The sequence below is a fragment of the Sparus aurata genome, chromosome 11, assembly GCF_900880675.1.
Source record: "Sparus aurata chromosome 11, fSpaAur1.1, whole genome shotgun sequence".
NCBI classification, from domain to species: Eukaryota; Metazoa; Chordata; class Actinopteri; order Spariformes; family Sparidae; genus Sparus; species Sparus aurata.
In genome coordinates, this window is record NC_044197.1 from 14,565,947 (window position 1) to 14,586,157 (window position 20,211).

Consider the following 20,211-nt stretch of genomic DNA (forward strand, 5'->3'; position numbering starts at 1 on the left):
GGCCGTGCTGAATCCTACAGCTGTACAAACTGAGTTTGCCTTTAGATTCTTGGTATGCGCAATATAATGCCTTTCAACAATCGCTTATTTTCCACCTAATTAGGATGAAATTTGTCCTGAACATCAGGAAGATCCTAGGGATGATCTGCAACATATATTTCTTTTCAATAAATGTTTGTTAAAAATTCATTTCTCCACTAGTTTTCACTTTTTTTCCAACCAAACTTTGATTCTGTGTAGTTAAAAGAAAGACGTTTTATTGCTCATTTAAGACATTCTTGTGAGAGCAGTATTGATATTCCCATCTAGTTCTGGACAGAAAGCAATAAAGTGTCTTTGCCAACATGTCCAACTATTTCTTGAGGAAGACAGAATAAAAAAATAATCTCATTAATGTGATTCAGAGGGGTTTACATCCTCTGGGTTAACAAAGTTTAACTCATCTGAACCTTTTCTGACACAACAACACAAATATTGTACGGTGAAGGCAGAGGCAGCACTGGCAGTTTTTAACTGTGTACCTTGCTATCTTTTGTTATTGTTCGATAGAGACACAAAGCAGGAAAGACAAACAAAGACAACAAGAAGTTTGTGCTGATAGAATAAAAGTCTTGATTTATTTCTGTTTATCTATACATTGAACAGGTGTTCCTGAATGCAGCAAGAGAAAAAACACAGAACAGGATGCTAAGCGTCAAAGAGTTGCTCGCATAGCAGAGGTGTGGCCGGTTTAGCAAAGACATGTACACTCTCTATCGCATATACTTATAACATCTCTGTAAATGTAGGGTTACCTCTAGGAGGCTGAAGTAGGGTGAGGGAGTGTTTACTGCAATAGTCTTGAAATTCTTTTTCACATTTTATCACACCAAATGGAATAACTCCATACAGTAAAAACCCTGTCTTTCCCTAATGATCATTGCAATGCAAGTACAACTATTACAGACAGGTATACAGTCAAGAAGCCCTGTACAGCTCAGCTTAATTCAACTTCATGAAAGTGTAGGAATAGTTGTGTACGGATTTGTCGTGTCGCCATTGTCCCGTTTTTTTACTCTGTCTCAAGGCGGTGTGGACACATTCAAAAGGTTTGAACGCTCGCCAGTCACCCTCCACCCAACAGTGATGTGGTACCAGGTGATTACAACTCCACACCTGCATAGGAATTCAATTTCAGACACAAAACTCCCTGGGTCAATTCCCCGGACGAGAGCAAAGCTTAAAATTGAACCATTATGAAACAGTCCAACGAATGGCTTAAGTGCTTCCAGGAAACCAACTGCCGTGTACTTGAACACTGCTCACAGTAGAGAGGAGTTCCCCAGCATATTTCATGTTCACAGACATGGTCAAAGAAAAAAAAAAAAACCCAAAACAAAACAAAAAAACAAAAACAAACACACACTGACAGGTAGCGGAAACCACCCTTAAAAATCTCAACAACTTTCAAACACTTTGGCGCTGAAACGATTCCATTGGTGTCACTGCACAGGGTAAAAAGAAAATATAATGCACTTTTTTTTTTGTATAATGAAGCCAAGTCCAGACACTGAATGCTGCTGTACATATGACTTGAACTCACAGTTGGTCAATCATGAACAAATTGCTACACTAAATTCATATTTTCAACACTGAAAAATTACATTTGAGTTTGTTTAGACGACAGTAAGGGACACAGAGATACAGCTGGGGAATCACAGATTAAAGCGGCAACATGATCAAACTCCCCAACAGTCGTCCCAAAATAATTTTCTCCTGGGTAATTTCATCATAATATATCAACGAAATCCAGATTTTGCAAAACAAACTGGTACTAACCTTGAGTCAAACACAACATGTTTTGGCTGAGGAGCTCTTCTACCGTAACAAACACTGCCCAGTCCAACTGAGATTTCCTTTTAATGACAATCTGGCATGCAACCAGTGAACAGTGGTTTCCTTTTGATTTATTGTTCATCTGAGTGTGATCTGATAATCATGTACTATATATAGTGAAACCTGATCTAACCAGTATAAATGCATATTTCTGAAAATACACTGCAACAATGTAATATTGGTAGACAACAGGTGCTAGAAGCAGATGCATCCATTGAAAATCAGCAAGTTCTGAGGTACTTCTGAAACTCACAGCTGAGGATACGTATAATCACTATCTACAATATTTGGATGGATAGCATATAAGTCGATACAGTAATAGCAGGGTTACCGTTTTGCGAAAACATTTTGGCTTTTTACGATTTTGATTAGCTGAGGGGATAGTGGCGGTTGACACACCTGAATAAAACATAGCTGTATGAGGATAAAAACATAGAAAAACAGCACCATTTGAGGTCCGATAGACAGATCAGTTTTTGAACTGTTTGCTGGTAGCACCGTCAACCAGTAAAAATCTCAGAATGCAATACAGAGACAGAACACAACCACTGATCAACTGCACGACATAGCAAAGAGCGAAGATATATATTCAGAGATGACCCCTCACGCAGACACCCCCTTTAGAGCAGCATCTTTAAGCAGGTAATAAAACTGATTTCTCCTAAGAATGATATTGTGTACTGAGGTGTTTTACAAGTTTTATATACTGTACATGTTGAGAGTAACCAGGTATACCTTTTCCTATAGATTTTTTTTTAATATACACAAATAGTTTACAGTCACTGACAAACAAACACCAGAGTAACAATGAGGTAGGACGGTGAAGTTAGATGAAGTAGAACCGGTTTGTGGATTGTATACAAAGTTACTTATACCTTAAGAAAATATAGGCCTAACAATGTGTTCCTCCCGTCTTTTTCTTATTTGAAAGTAAGTTTGACATTGTATCTGAAGCTCAAACAGTAATGTGTTTTGTGTACACTTAGTTGTGAAAACTGCTGGATGGAGCCATTTATCTCGTTCCACTCGGAGAAGCTGGGGCTGATCTCGTTTTTTGCGCAATCAAACTGTCAGAAGGCAGCGTAAAGCTCCTTCACTTCTGAGACTTTGACAGGTGGGGTTCACAACATAAGCCAAAACACCAAGCGAGGAGGACGAGATTTGCTATTATTTTTGATACGTTTGCATTTTTAAAACCCAGTCCATATAAATGTCAGGACAGTAAGGAACTAAAGGTGGCACAGGAAGAGGATCAAAGAGCCTGCGAGGTTACATTTCATCCCTATCGCTACTTGAGTGTGAACAGTGAGAGTACTGGAAGGTCTGGTGTGTGTTACAGAGCCAAAACTAGCCTATATCATCCATTTACAGCTCTGCAAGGTTATATACTGGTGTATATTACTAATATGAAGCCAAAACCCGAAAGGTCTCCTCTGCAAGAGACTTGGTACATTTGATAGAGATTGGCCTTGCCATCACAGATTAAGCAAATCTGGGTTAAAAACATACAGTCCTGCCATACAGCTTTCATCCACTAAAGATGGTTTTAGTTAAAGGATTAGGCTTAATCGCGCTCCAGGAAAACCAGCCTTTGAAAACAAGTTGACATTTCAGATGATGTAATAGCTCTAGAAATGCTCCATCTTAAAGCATTATTTTAACCACACCCCCTTTTGGCATCAAACAACAAAGAAACAAACACAAACAAACACAACACACAACAATGTGTCAGAGTTTCAGCATGGTCGCTTTGCACAGCAGAAATCTTTTCTTTCTTTCTTTTAAATCGCATGTCTTTTTAATACATGCTAGCGCAGGTAAACCTCACATGTGGCTTTTGTACAGGAAAAACGAAGAAACTGGAAAAGGGATATTTTTAGGAACAAAAAAAGAAAAAGAAAAAAATGTATAAGATGCCACCATGTCGGTTTCTTAAGATTCACTAAGCTCTATTACCTTGGCATGGGCCATTTATTTTTTGTGCAAAACCTGCTGATTCCTCAGTCAGCACCTCATTCTTAAGCTTGATCTCAGCCTTGAATACTTTGGCTTACAATTACCATTCATTTGTAAAAATACACAATTATCTCTAAATAAGTCATATCTATACATACTGTAACCAGCATCTTCACACATTAAGTTAAAGCATATATTCCAGTCAGCTTGCACATTTATTCAGGTAAATATCTTTAGATTGGTAAATCCTGTTTTGGGCTTGAAAGCCGTGTAAGGTTGTTGACTTTTTGCTTGTCAATTTGCCAAGTAAGTTACTTTTTGTTCAAGAGGCCATGACAGAGTTATAGAACTCAGTTTCCTGGGGAAATCCGCTTTTCTGAACACTCCACATAAATCAAAGAAGATTTTAAATATTCAGAAGTAGTAGTACTTCTCCCAAGTAATGGGAAGTATTAACTCAAGCTTGTTTTTGGAGCACTGGCATGTCAGGGGGCATATCTGACAGACAAAACAAAATCATATCCCATAACTCATTCTTGCCCAAAAAACCCCCCCAAAAACAATAAATCAAAATTTTCTAAGGTGCGTCATGATAATACCATGATTGTTAGGCCTTAATCCATATAGATCTTTAAAAAAAAGTGGACGAATACCACAAATACATTTCTTTAAGATTGAAGAAATTGCCGAGAAGTTTAAAGTGCATTCAATAAAAATGTTTTGTGTCGATCTAACTACTGCATCTCGATTACAAGAGTACAACGGTTTACGGATACAGATTCTCATCGTACTGTGGCAGATCATTAGAAGGTAGATTCTAAGTGAGACTTTTAATATATCACATGTTGTGACTGTAGCTTAATGTACGGGCTGTTTAAATCTGATGTTAGGTAAGGGAGTTAATTTTTTTCATTTGTTAGTAGATTCAACTGATCTACATTTGGATACAACATCAAGCTTAAAGCCAACAATTCATATGAAAATAAAAACAAAAAAGTGTAAAAAGAAACACAAGAAATTGTCAGGTAACATGGAATTACAACATCAATTAGATAAACCAAAACTTGACCAGAACCTTTAAAACTGTAACATGTAACTTGACTAGAAATAGAAATATCCATGTTTGATGGAAAAAAAATAAAAAGATGTAATTTTTATGTACACTAGAAAATATCCAGAACATAAGGTAGCTTAACAAAAGGCTGATCTGAACTTTTGAAATAACAAAAAAACAAACAAAAAAAAACAAGAGAGACAAAATGATAGAGAGAAATAAACCAACCGACAAACAAGAATCTAGAGTGTGAAGAGGAGAGAGGCTTGATGGGCAGCTCTGCAGCAGATTCACAGTTAGCCACAGCTAGGTCACAGTTGAGATTTCAATCTGCAGCATTTAGTTCCAGCCTGCAGACAGCCACACAAACCATTTTGGATCAAAACAATAAAACAACTAGAAAGAAGAAGAAAAAAAAACATTTAAAAAAAGAAACCATACAAGAAAAAGAGGACATTTTTAAAGTTCTGATGGCATAGCTCAGAGGAGATTGTCACTGGAGCAACCTTACTTTGTTCCCCAGTGGTGTGGCTTAAAAAAGGAGGGGGGTTATTATGGGGTTCAGCAGGCCCAGACAACTTTGACAGGACAATAGTGTTTCAGACAGCTTTACCCACAGCTAACACTGCTTCCACAAGAAGATGGCCTAAACTGTGCAGAGCTGTGCCCTGATTCTCTTCCCCCCATACTGTCACTTGCAGCGCAGCATCTTTGAAAAACAGGCGGGGAGGGTCATAGCAAGTAACCCGGCTCAGCTCACCTTAACGGTGTGAATCACACAGAAAATAGTACCTCTTGCCATCTCTCTTACATTCTCACAGCAAAGTGCAGGTGAAGCTTCATCACTTCAGCTTACTATACATTTACAATCACAGCCTACTAGAAAACCCAGGGGCAAACCAGCCCCCGGTGATTGCCAAATCCATTTAAGGCCTTTCTAGGCATCGACATGCCTGTACCACAACAACTCATTAAAACAGTCAAATTGTCCAAAAGTGACACGTTTGATTAAGAGTAGCACAGGAATAACCCCTTTCAAACCTTTTCTTGTGCTCTCACATTGATGGCAAATGCTCACAACCAAAAGGTCAACACAATAGCACAAACATACTCTATAGACATTAAAGTCATATTTCACATTTAACATCTGTAGACTCTCTTTTTAATAAAGTGACCTGTTGTGATTGGCCTGCAGTTAGGGGGAAGAATTAATCTCTTGGAGCAACAGAATCTCTGTTGCAAAAATGCAATATGGCTGTTACCAATTAAGACTTCTGAGACCCTGATGTCCCATTCTACGCAGAAAGTACCAACAGCGAACACTCAGCAGATACTGAATGGTCACCTAAATATCCACCTGTTAAAATGATTAAGATCTAATGCAAACTAGCATCATCAACTCTATAGCATCGAAGACTTTATCTCGGGAAATAACCTTTCACTTTTTAAAAGTTTAAGGACTCAGTATTATGTTCTGATACAGAACAATAAATCAATTTAATCAACACATCTAATCTCTCCCTTTGACACAAATGCACACGTCAATAAACCATGTCTTGGTACCAATCCCACTGTAAAGCTTTAAAAAAAAAAAAAAAAAAAAACACTCATACCAGATCATACCAAACTAGTTCACACGTGTCGAACTTCTCACAGGTGGGTAAAGCTGTCTGTCAGCCAATGAGGACACTGGGCACAGAAGAAGGTGATGGCTCTATAGGGAGCTGGGGGAGGGGTCTATTTGTTTTAACATTTTACACAATAACCAATCTAATGTTTCAAAGGAAAACAACTGCTGCTCAATCCGTGACAAACATCCCCCAACCACCCATATCAGGTCCCCTCAATATCCTGCGAATGATGGGGGGCAGAAGGCGCTGGCGTGACAACAGTTGACCACTACATGCCATCGTAGGTGAAGTTCTCCATCTTGACTGTCTGTCTGATGAGCAGCTTGGACTCCCGCCGCTCCTCGTTCTTAATGGACTTGTTGATGTCCATTATCTTTTCACAAATGTATTTGTTCACTTTGGACAATCTCTGCGTAATCTCTGCACTGTCGGCAGTCTCTTGAGACACTCTGTCGTAGAGACACTCTGAGGAAGGAGTGAGTGTGAGCAGTCAGACTTCATCAAATTAAAAAAAAATTCTGATCATATCTTTGTCTGGTGTCTAATGAATATATTTTAATGACACAAAGGCTGTATGATAAGAGGAAATTATTTTTCTGTACCTGATATTTTCCAACTTGTCTCAGCTTACAAAGGACTCATCTCTTTCAAAGTTTTGAACTCATAGTTTTAAATCAGTATTTTTATCTTACCTCTGACGATTTTCAGTTTGCTGGGCGACAGAGGAGGTTTGGGCAGGGCGTCTTTCTTCTTTTTGGTTGCCACTCCGGTGACACTGCGGTTCTTGAGGGTTTCTGTACCCCAGATCATTACAGCCAGGTTCTTTGTGAACTTGGAGTCTCCCTGGGTCCGCTGCAGCTGGTGCCACTTCTCCTCCTCCACCCATATCCCTCCACCGAGGTGTACCTAGAGATAGGACAAGAGTGAAACAGAACTGTGAACACCACATTTCAATATGTGCATCTCCATCATCTGCTGCAGGTTGAACTATTATGTAAGCACTGTCTATGCCAGAGAAAATGATTAGTGCAATGCAGTGTGGATATGAAAAAGTTTAGTTAAAAAACAATAGAATGAGTACACTGACACATTTTAAGAAACATGATATAACAATTTAACCTTTAAATACCAGCTTTGAAATGATTTTGATGGCACCCTGACTTTTAATGGGGAGAATTCCCACCTTGCATCCCACATGGCTTTTCTTAAACTATGTAACTAGTTTCACGAGTCCACGCTCTGTATAGGTGTTAAACCATCTAAATCTAAATGGGCAAGGCAGGTCACAGCTTGTCATGGTGTGATACATCTTAACCTCCTAGTTCCTAGTTAGGCCACTACACAAATCCCGAGGAGCACCACTTTCACCAGCAAGGATACATAAATAAGCTAAGGCCACTGGCTGCTTGCGGCCTGGATTACCTCCACTATGAACTCCGCCTTTAGCTCTCTATACACTGGCCCCGGCACGTTGCATAAGCCTGCACCAAACACTCCAAGCCGATTGCCAGGCTAGGCCGACTGGCCCGGTCTTCTAGGTGAGCTAATGCAGCGGGGGGCATATGTGACTCTCTTTTCCTCTTCTCTCCTCTCTTATCACTGTTAAGTCTTTAGGCCAGCATCCAAAAGGCTTTTCCCTGTGCAGCTAATGTGCTTTAGGCCCCCGGCCAACAGACAAGCTTTTTACTGCCCTCAAGTTAGACAAGATTGTTTTCATCCTCCCTCCCTGTTGCACTCGTTTATCTCTCCCTCTCCATCTCTCCTCCTTCTTTTCTCCCCTCTCACTCTCCCTCACTTGGGCTAACCTGTCAGTCACTTTAAATTCCTCTCGTGCAAATAATTAATATGGGGTCCCTGATGTAGGAGAGTTCTAATTTGCAAGTGTTCTTCACGCTTGAAGTGGCTGCAGGCCCCAGAGCTTGTAGTACCAATTCCCCCCCTGTCATCAGAGACAGGACGCTGGTTGAGTTACAGCGGTGGGGGGAGTAAAGAACCCTAACAGGCCAATAAACACTGATGATGCCGGCTGGGCTTGCAGGAACAATAATAATCTTCTCAACCTTGTTTACCTGCTAGGGTAGGGCAGCCAGGGGGGAAAGGACTGATCAACTATGACGGCATGTTCTCAGGTTCATGGGTGTAAATGGGAGGAAATACAGCATTTCCTACAAAATCAGGCTACCTCCCAGAGTGGCCCCCAGGCAGAGAGCCAGCGATACAGGAGAGGGAACTGAAGGATACAGGGCTCATTGGGATCAATTTTATGTGAAGATTGAAAGTCCCTATGTGAAATGTAACTACTTGACCGTATAAATAGCATGTATATATTTTTTAAAAATACCTGAAGAAGTGGAAATATGAATTTAAAAAATACATACATACATTTAAACAATCCTTGTTTTCCTGCTGAATGACTGAACATTACAACAAGCCTTTAACAGCATCACTGGGCTTTGTTGAAGGCTTGTCAGTCAGCTGTTGAGTGAAGGCATCTTTTATTCCTTCTTTTTGAATTTTAGCGCTCGAAGGTACTGTTTTGTTTACATTTGGTTGAGTGATTTTGCCTTGAAGAATAAATGTCAAAATACAAAAAAAAAAAAGATCAAGGAGATGAGAACAGACAGGGAACATCAAAAAGCAAATGAGAATAAAGAGTGTCTCGTAGACCAATCAGACGTACCTTTCCATCGTTGCAAGTGTATACTGTTCTGGGTGAAGGCGAGTAGCTGGAACTGGTGTTGGCTTCTTCCCTGCATGTCTCCTGGGCCTCAACGATGGGTTCAACCACTTCAGCCTTGATTGTCTGAGTGCCACTGTCGTGCATAGGCTCTGCAGGTATAAACAAGACATTTAGCATCACGACAATGCAATCGACAAATCTACATTACATGTGTCAGTGCTTTAAGTTGAGGTAAGGTGAATCAAGGCCGTTCTACAACAGCTTGTCAATGTCGCAGAACCACAGAGGAGGACACTACAACATCAGACAGTTCAACAACACTTGACAACATGCCAGTGGCACTTTAATCCCTCCAGTGCCCATGAGCATGTGGCCATAAATTCTGTGGCATTTACCAGTGGAACAATGCCCACCTGCTCGATTGCATGTTACCCACCTTGGGCCTAGGTTTCCCTGTGCCTTGAGACAGGCGGTTGTTCTATCTCAATACCTAAGCTGGCTTGGTTGCAGGCCACGCTAAGCTCCAATGTGGCTGATGAGTTTTAATATCGGTCAGTGCACTCCATCCCCTACCCGACAGCACCCCAGGGTGCCCTAATCTTTAGCCCGTCCATTAGATGGTCTCGCCAGTAGCCAGGCGCCTCTGTCCAGATCTACAGAGGGCCTGAGGTTAACACCAGCATCTGGCAACACTCAAGTTTGCACTCTGACGCGCACTGTAATGACACCACTTTTAATCACACTTAAACCGTGTTTATAGTTGCGTGAAACACCATGGCATGGGCTCTGCAGATGGCACATGATGGTGCATGAACTACGGGCATGCAGAGGCGGTTATGCTCAATGCATTGTTCTTAACAGTATTCTCCAAAACGCTAGGTGGTGTAAGAAGCAAAGTGTTCCGTGAATAAGCAAGAAGTCCGAAGTGTTATCGGAAAAACGTCAATATTCAACACGGCATTTTTTGTAATGTTTGCACACATTTAAATCAGATTATGTACAAAAACACACGCTTTCCCAAGAAATGGCCTGATGACAACAACAACTGTCAAATTAGGGAACTAATAGGCAAGTGAAATTAAAACTTGAATATAAGTCCTGGAAAGTTGAGAATTGATCATGACAAGAATACGATATGTGTTCTGCCTGATATTCTAGAGAATTTCACAAACACTTTTCTCAGAGAAAAAATATTCCTCTTGCATGATTATATGCTGTTTTTAGGCAGAATTTAAAAAAAACACAATGTTTGGCATTTGTTAACATTCTTAAAAAAGGCACAGATACTTTTTAGATCAGTGGGAGTACAATGAGTAAATTATGCAGACAAACAGTAAACACGTGGATCAGAATGTGCCCACACACTTGCCTCCCACACATGTTACAGTCCAACAGGCCTGCTCACAGAAACGGCTAGGCCCATGAAAAGGTCCATTGAATGGGTCTTCCCCAAATCTGGGCTTGCTCTGTCTATCATACACAAACACATGACCATCTTTGCTAATGTCTCATTATCATTTTTCTCATAAGTGACCTCATGGCTATTGTTCACCTCTACAGCCTGGCTGGAAGCAGCTTTCAGAGCTGACTGAAAAAAGTTGGTCATTAAATTATTATTGGGGTCTTGAGCGACTGCCAGCTCCCTCTTTTTCTTTTCCTTTCATTTTGGCATCCGATTTATGTGCAGGTCCTGGCACAGCAAAGAAATTCACTCCAGCATTAGCTAGTAGTTAGTTTAGACCGGTCTCATGTCATGTGCTCAGCAGCCAGCTGTGCACTTTTCAAGTTTTGATGTTGCGTACAAAGAAAATGACTCCATAATCAAAATCTGAATTGCAGTTTTACGATTATCCTGGTGTTGTTCTCATAAGTTAACTGATGTGACTTTTGTGGACATCTTCTTAAATTATGCTAAAGGTAGCTAATACATTTTGTGGCATAAGTAGCAGTGTTTTGTGTGTTGGTGTGCATGTTCCTGGTCCCTCACCACTGCCCAGTCTCATGAGAAGCACATCTTGCAGCCTCCTGTTGAAGTCTCTCAGCTCTTTGACTTCTGTCAGCAAGCTGCCATATTCCTTCAACTTCTTGGCCTGCTGCACCAGCTGCCTGCGGGTTCTTTCCAGCTCCTGCTGAAGCCTCCTCATCTCCTCCTCTTGTTGCCTGTAGCTATGGACCAGCTCCTCGTACAGGACTCTAGGAACCACGGCCGCAGCCACCCCGGACACACAATCTGCGTCCACCTCTAAGTGCTGTTGTTGCTGCTGGTGATGATGCTGCTGATGCTCTCCCTCCATATCATCATCCTCGTCATCTGCATCTTCTCCCTCCTCGGCCAGCCGGTCCTCATCCAGGTCCTCCTCGCCCTCCATACAGCAGTTAGCAGCGTTTCTCTCCAGGCGAGCCACTACTGCTGCTAGGCTCTTGGAGGAGTTAGACAATGGGCGTCCATGGTCCTGAGACAGGGCCTGATGACAACAACAACTGTCAAATTAGGGAACTAATAGGCAAGTGAAATTAAAACTTGAATACAAGTCCTGGAAATTTGAGAATTGATCATGACAAGAATACGATATGTGTTCTGCCTGATATTCTAGAAAATTTCACAAATCTTTTTGCTGCATCAGATTTTAAAAAATACAACATTAATTGAAAAACGACATGATAGACAGACAGACCGCAAACAGTTTGTTTTGACTGTGCGGATCTCAATAGGAACTGGGAGGAGAGGAGTCACTGAGTTCTCTGATGAGCCGCTCAGAGGATTTGTCTGTGAAAGGGCAGCTGTCCAGAGTGCTGAATTTGTGTTAATCCAGCATATGGTAAAAATAGCGTGGGGGATTTTGGGTGTCAGCCAAGTTTATGGAAATGTGACATTAGACATGTCAATAGATTTATTTAAAATATAAGACTACTGCTGTGTATGCATCAACATGACACAAGCAGGAATGGGTGTGTTGTGTCCACGCTGTGTAGATATAAACTTTCTTTCAATGAGTAAAATGATTTCATGTCCTCAGTGACACAGCACGAGATTGTCAAAATAGGTAAATTAAATGTGATACTTCTAACAAGCTGTCATAAATTACTTAAAGTTAACCACATGCACAGATATGGCTGATTTGAATTTGTTGCAATAAAATAATTAAATAAATCTTAAGTGCAGTATCAATAGATAAGTAGTCACTCATTTGAATACGCTTAAGTGGCACTTTGATTGTATGTCATAATACTGGTGTAAGTAAATACAGTATGGTGAGGGAGGGAATCCTAGGTGCAGTGCAGCCACTTTTAAAATATACAAACTAGTTTCTTCCAAAGTGAAACAACTAATGACTACTTTAGGCGTGCCTACCTTTTTATGCCTGAGTGGCATTCTCTCCTCTCCAAAACTGTTCTCAATTGAGTTTCCTGAATTCTTGATGGACATCTTGGGAATTTTCATCTTCTTTTGCATTATACTGTCTTCAAATTCTTCTACTGTATCTGTGAAGTGCAGACATAGAAGCATGAACAATCTCATAAAAAGTTTCCCATACAAAAGTAAAATGGATTGTCATTAAAACGTGAAAGTACCTACAGAGTTCTTTCATCCTTTGGTCAAACTCGGGCCGAGGTCGTTTAGCTTCTCCATTCTGCTAGATCAAACTAACTTTAGCACTCTTAGCATAGGACTAAAATATAAGCTGTATAACAGACTGCGAGTCTAGACGTCCTGGCTTCAGTATACAGCGCTTTAACATGAATGCCTGCTGTGAAGGTGTCACTCGGATGTGACCGATCTCTGCAGCCCAGACAGCTCACATTCAGGGATTAGTGGTGTAGCTAGTTAAACATCGAGCACAGAAAACGACCGTCAGCAAACATGACTGTAACTGTAGCTAACAGGAAGCAAATCATTTCGCATGCACATATGAGCTCATTAACATGTTGCACTGGCATGAACCAGACATGACGTTGACATGTTGGTGACGGGGGGTTGCTATGTGCAGTTCATATCTGAGACACGGTGATGACTGCTGCAGCACCGCATCGCCTCTGTGGCACAAACCCACAGATAAGCCAGCTAACATGCTAACCGCAAATCACCAAAGCTACCGGGCTAGCGTCTCGACCACATGTACAAACCTGCAACAAAAACGATTACATGCCAGCCAAGGGCTTCCACATGTGTTTCTCGTGTAGTGACAGCCCCGCTTCTGCAAGCAGCTGACTAGCACTTCGGCGCTAACATGCTAACGCGGTGCGAACAGCAAGCTAGCAAGCGTTAGCTTCGTGTTGTAAACAACCGTTGTGACTAGCTAACGTTGCATGCCACGTATTTATCGAAAAAAACAGCACTACTCTGTCGAAACAAGAGAGATAACTCGTGGAACAGTACTCTCTGGATGTTAAAATCCGTAAAGCATTGACGACAAGGTATGACTACCTGCCAAACTTATCTTAGCATATCTCACTAGCATATCTAGCTAGCCACCGCCGAGGACGTTGTTGTGGCTATCAGTGTCAGATTCCAGCTGATCACGTCTTGACAGATCGGACAAAAGGACTCGCTTTGACACATTCCAGAGTTTCGCGCACATCAACGTTACGAGATCAGACAGAGAAACCCAGCCTCAAAATGAGAAAAGCTGGTGTGTTAAGAGGGCAACTTACCTGCAAGGGCAAGGATCTGTGCTTCGCACGGCTGGCCTGCGCTGCCATTCTCTTCAGTTCTGTGAACCAGATACACCTTCTGATTATCAAAATCTGTTTTGTGCAGAGGTCTCAAATCTTCGACATTTGAAATGGGTAACGCGTAGCACATATCGTCTTCAAAGAATCTAACAAAAGCATACATTATTTACTTCTCTTTGGTCCTGCACTTTGGATATGGTTGACAGTTTTTCCTCACAAAGTATTAAAAAAAATATACACACAGGGGGGTTGGGGATGGTGTCTGCGCTCGGCTACTCTTGCCTGGTCCACATCACCATGGAGGATCATCAAGGCATAAGTAATAGACATTACATTACCTTTGCTGTCAGGAGATGTTACGATACAAAGGTATTGAAACTATTTAGATTTTATTTCTGTCTTTATAACATTATAAAAGCTGATTTTTTTTGGTCACATTTGAAACATTTCTAAAATTGTAAAGATCTATAAATATACAACTGTTTTTATTTTATTTTTTACAAAAATACAACTACATACAATATTTAAAGACACAAATATTTATATGGAAATAAATATTGAAAGCATTGCTCTGAGTGATTATGCAGGACATTCACTCATCCTAGATCATTGTTTTCATGACTTGGTCTTCTGAAGGAATTGTTTGAGGGAACTAAAGTGGAAAATATCACCAGGATGATCACCTGCCCAGTCAGCTTTCACTGGGCTCTGGGTGTGCTTCCATGCGTTTCCTGCTGTACACTTCTCATCTTTTCCTTGTATCACAACGGAAAGACAGCTGACAGAAATGAACTCTTTGTTATTGTAAGACAGCCAGGTGGTTATACAACAGGATGGATTTCTCTCAGTTGTTACTCTAATGGAGAGCACCACAGTCGATAAATGACACTAACAATTTCGTTCTGCTTCGGCTGCTGTAATTGAAAAGTAACTGATGCAGAACTATATGGAGCCCTTTTTTTTTCTTCTCTGATATTTCGTTTCATAGTTTCAGGCATTTAGTTAGTTACGATTAGGGCCTGTTTCAAATGCCAGCTTCCCCATGATGTTTGTTCACTGTGCTGTGTGACCGATCTCAGAGTCTGTTAAACGTATACAAGAGAATTTGAGTACAAACAAACAAACAAAGCAATGATAATAGTTATTGGAACAGTATGCTTTCAATACACCCGATTGGTTACATCTTCCAGCTATGCTATTGATTGGGGGGGACTTGCTTGCTGGACTTTTCAGTGAAAGAAGCCACAGACTGAACTGTTGAAATTTAACATTCATATACAGTAATTATTCAGAAGTTAAATCCAACTGACGTATATATTCAAGGCTGATTCATGGTCATTTCATGTATAGTTTGGCGGAGCTCCACAAACCATTACAGGAGTGAGAGTGATAGACAAGAGATTTGAGCAGCTTCTCAACAAGTCGAACAGAGGATTACTGCTAATCTAAGCTTCTGTTCAATGGCTCTCCTGTCCTCAAGGCTGGGCTTGTCAACATGAGGCTGCTCACTTTCTGGAGCGTTCTCTCTCTGAAGTGGTCAGTTTTTTAAGGGGGACATCACTCTATTTAAAAGTTTTGCATGATGTTATTTCTGCAGCCTGAAGAAGTACAATCAAAATTTACAAAAACGACTTTCTGTGTGAAATTAAAGCTTACGGAGGTGCGACACAGATAGAGGTCAATAAAAGTTGGGCCCCCCAGATTTCTTTCATTTTACAGACATTTCTCAAGACATATTAATGTCAATGTCAACGTTAACATTTTCCAAGAAAGTTTTTTTGCAGAACAACTCTTAATGAAGTGATACACTTCTTATAGACTCACCACAGTTTTGGTTATTTCTAATTAATTGTTATGCGTTTTTAATCACATTGTTCCAAAATTTGAAAAACTGACTAATCCCTGTAATCCACACAATTGCAGATTCTTACAATGCTTAATAAGTCTGAATTTGTCTTTATATGGTCCTGTACTTCGTCTCAAGACTTCACCCCTGTACCCACTCTTGCCCACAGTAATTATTTCATGGTATGTTGCTCCACTGCTCTGCTGAACTCTCTTGTTCAGCCTCAACCTGGTCACAGTGCTTCAATGAACACACTGTTTTTTGCACATGCAATTTTCTGTATGAACAGTAAGGCTGGTTGGTCAGGCAGACATCTGTACTTGTAGTTACATACAATATGTTGTTCTTATGTTCTTCTTGAATATCTAATAAATAATCAGTAATATACAGTAAACCCATGCAATGAGAGTATATATCATTGACTTGCAAAGATATTGATGATCAGACACAGCCATGGTCCACAGGGGTTCTGCCCTTTTTTCACACTTTCTTTTATATATATGTGTACTTTTTCTATATTTCAGATTAATATTACTCTGTATACATGGCTCTGAGATACAGGTTGTTTTTTTTTCTTTTTTCCTTCTTTTTTTTTTTTTTTTTTTACATTTTTGTTAATTTCTCAAGGAATAACACATGGATCTTAATGAAAAAAAATGGTGTATTTAGGTCTATGAGTGAGTATAATTTGATGCAAACAATCCAGTTTGATTTTGGATTAGGCTTGATTGAATTAAAAGGAACTGTTGGGCCTTAGTGGAGATATGCACTCGAGTGCCATTCTAGTTCTTATGTGTGTTTTCCTTATGTCATTTTTTTCTCTTTTTTTTTTTTTTAATCAATTTCAGGCAGAGTAATTTCCTTTGGGATTAATTAAGTTATCTCATTTCATCTTGGGTATGAGAGAATGTGACCAATTGACATCTCTCTGAAGCTCATATTCCAGTGGGTCTCAGGCCTTTTTCACAGAAGACATTTTGACGTGTGTTAGTCAGTCCTCTCTCTTCTTCTCTTCCCCTCTCTCTCTGTCTTTCAGTTATATTGATTCTAATATATAATCATACATGTTTTTATTACAGAGGGGGTTGTGCCACTTTAAGTCAAGTCTAAGTCCACCTTTCCATATGCAAAAGTCCATTTAATTAAAACAATATCATTGTTGTGTGTTGACTTTTCACCATCATGAGAATTAAAAGCACAGCTGCTATTTATTTAATAAATCCAATCAGCTCTTTTTAAAACTGTTACCCAATCACACAAAATCCACTCTGAAATGACTATCGGCATGCTGATTAGATGAAGATAGAGTGATTCATTAAAGCTGAAAGAATAACTCTTGATAATATTTTAGCAATATATATATATATATATATATATATATATATATATATATATATATATATATATATATATATATATATATATATACATATATATTTTTTTTTATCTCTGAGGGCAGTTGATTGGGTAGAGACTCAAGTCAGGACAGAAGCCAGACATCATGTCCTGCCTATTAGCTCCACACTGCCAGGCTCATCTATCTTTATTGGTCATCCATTAGCCTGCATTAAAGGGAGACACGGGATAATAGCAGTAATGATGCTGATGATGGAATTAGACTGCGGGTACACACGTCATCATTGCAGTGTTGCGCCAGGAAGCATAAAGAGTTCCCACTGACTCGCGTACAGACAGATGAAATGAAAGACATTGTTGTGCTTTTGATATGTGCGTAAATATGTGTGACAGACTTAGAAATGGAAAGAGGACACAAAGAGATTTTGCAGTTTAGGGTGAAAAATGTCTACAGGGTGTGTGCATTAACTTTACAGCACGTACACAGCCAATCTAAAGGCAGCACCTGTGCCAACCTGTTGGATGGACAGATGCTGGTACGAGTGCGTGATGATGGTTGGCAGGAGCGAGCGCCAGCCTGAGCAGCAGCAGCATACACACGACAGACCCAGCAAAATGATGATGCCAGGCATTAGACAGCCGGGATGGAGGGATCATTAAGGCAACTTTCTGGAAAGATGCTCTGAGATCAGGAGAGAGCCGAGCAAAAATGAAGACATGGGCGTCTGGTTCCAAGATGACAGATCCAGGGAGGCGTAAACGTCTATTATGGGCGATGCACTACCACGATCAATCACGACTGTTTACAGTCCGGGGTGAAAACCGTTTTCCTATTTTGGTTGGAGGCATCTCACCAGTCTTTCTCTTATTATGCCTCTTAATTAGCTCCGCATGAATTACTAATCAACCATGAAGAAGGCATTCACCAATTTAAAAAGTGATAGCCCATGAAATGAACAGCACAGCCTCACACAAGCACATCAGTAACTAATGCCGTAGGGCCTGAAAACAAACCTTTGACTGAGAGACGAGAGAAAGACAGATGGACATGGAGCACACACACACAAACACACACACACTCACAGAGGCAAACCATATTTGTGAAAAAAAATCCTTCATTAAGTATTTAGAATGGTATCAGTGTTGGCCCTGCCATCATGCTGTGTAGACTCAGTGATCCACCCAGGAGACATTGATCTTCTTCATAAGGAACATAATGACCACCAGAGAAATGCTGATCATATTTCAGCACCAGTCAATTCAGTTCATTAGGGCCGCTCCACCTCCTACTGTGGCCCTGTATTGATCTCGCCAGTGTCACCAGACTGTTATTCTCCGCTAACTAGATAGGCAACTCGCAAAACTGTAATTCATACAGCGGCATCAGCGAGTGGAACAATAGACTACAGGGAACAAACAAACAAAAAGACATAAAAGCACCAAGATTGCCACATCTGTGTGTTAAAGTAGTGTGGACTGTCTGTCTCTGTGCCCTTTTGCGTCTGCATCAAATGTCAGACACGACACAAGAAATCCTAAAAGTATCAAGGCTGTCCCCCGGTTTCAGAGAGAATCTTTCTGATGCCTCTAATACCTTTTCCACCGTCTCCTCTCCTCTAATCTCCACTTATCTGGCAGCCAGGTGAGCCGCAGCACATGGCTGGTGGGCAGGCTTTGGTCTGTGGGAATACAGCTCATCTTAATGGTATTTCTCCCCCCCTTTTCCTTCTCTTCCTTTTGCTTCTCTTGCCCGCTCCTCCAGGGCGGCTGTCAGACAGAGACGGAGGAAGCCAGAGAACTTCTCACTGCTGCTGTGGCTGACAGCAGGGAGCCGCTGGGATTGGACGAGCGACCGCAGCCGCCCGTCACGCGGAGGGGCAGCCAGGCTCACAGGTGCGCAGCATCTGACAGATAATAGCAGATAAAGTGGAGGCCAACCACCAGCTTGCTCCTCGCAGGGGGATGGGCGGGGGGCGGGGGTCAGATAAATAGGTGGGGGCTAAAGCAGGGGCATGTTGAGGGGCAAAGTGCTTTTACAACTAGCGGCTTTACTTAACCACCAACCGGCCAGACACAGACCCCCGCCCACACACGCTCGTCAAGGACAGACAAGGTCACACATCTGAAATCCCTCCACAGAATCACTCCTGCAGCTTACTGTACACTTGGAGGAGGTTAAGATCGATTCAGAGCTTAATACAGAGTGTTTGTGCAGCTGCTGCGTCTGAAAATAAGCACATCAAAACCAAGCAGTCGTCGTCATTATTCGTTTTTTTTCCTTCCATTACTTGCTGCTCTTTTATTACTCCTGTTTTAATTTCTGTTGAAAGAGCTGCGGGTCTCTGAAGTACAATAAAATGTGTCTATGCCACACAGCCTTTTCCCCTCGTATGCTCATTCTATTTCATGTTTTTATTCATATCCAAATCTGCTTTTCATTTTAACGAGCAAATCTAAACCCCAGCGAACAAAATGTAGAGACGTCTTCATCTGTTTAAGCTAAAATAACGCTGACCCAAGCCTATTTAAATCAGTGTTAATATAACAATATTTGTCAGCAATCATGGTCACTTACGTTGGGACTATACATTCACATCTACCTGCCACTAATCTGGCCATTGCTGCACTCCACATGGGAAAACAGAAACTGAAAATCTTCTACCCTGTCTTGAGCCTGGACACCTGCACACTGACAGTAAATAAAAATTATGTCACATGTCATGCATCTCCTGTGTCAACCGGATGCAGGAAATACAGTCTACCTCTCATTGCTGAGACACTGCTGCAGAGAAATCAGTCAAGACAAATCTGGCAATCAGACGCCGAATGGCCTGAGACAACAGCCACTGAGCTGCCACCACTGAGAGATTAGGTGCAGAGGATTTTAGGGTGGTCTTGTTGATCAAAAGGGCTGATATTTCTCCAAAAAACGAACTTCCTGACTGTCCTCCCATTCAACATCTGCTCTAGCTCTGGCTTCTTCACTGTTATTGGCCTTTGAAAGTCATCACTGCTGCTTGGTCTCCAACAGAGGTCAGTGCAAAGTCACACACATTCACACACAGGACAGCAGGGTGGCGTAATGAGCAGGAGAATTTCCCCGAATTTGAAGGCCTCGGGTTCAAGCGCGCTGCTGTGT

At 41.1% G+C, this 20,211-nt stretch overlaps 1 protein-coding gene across 4 annotated transcripts in view; it reads right to left on the bottom strand.

The window, feature by feature from the left end:
* The window catches only part of agbl4 (AGBL carboxypeptidase 4), a 294,869-nt gene that overhangs the window by 60,789 nt on the left and 213,869 nt on the right, over positions 1-20,211 (bottom strand). Inside the window, exons 7-13 of one of the 4 annotated variants that reach the window (XM_030433367.1) lie at positions 13,850-13,908; positions 12,774-12,828; positions 12,549-12,679; positions 11,184-11,661; positions 9,197-9,345; positions 7,209-7,422; positions 589-6,981 (exon numbers count right to left, since the gene is read on the bottom strand). The exons of 1 other annotated variant lie outside the window; for it this stretch is intronic. In XM_030433367.1, coding sequence (XP_030289227.1) covers positions 6,785-6,981; positions 7,209-7,422; positions 9,197-9,345; positions 11,184-11,661; positions 12,549-12,679; positions 12,774-12,828; positions 13,850-13,908 — 1,283 coding nt within the window. In that variant the 3' untranslated portion in view covers positions 589-6,784. Of the gene's footprint in view, positions 1-588; positions 6,982-7,208; positions 7,423-9,196; positions 9,346-11,183; positions 11,662-12,548; positions 12,680-12,773; positions 13,019-13,849; positions 17,067-20,211 lie in introns of those variants that run through there. 2 more of the 4 variants (XM_030433370.1, XM_030433369.1) reach the window with 2 other exon arrangements.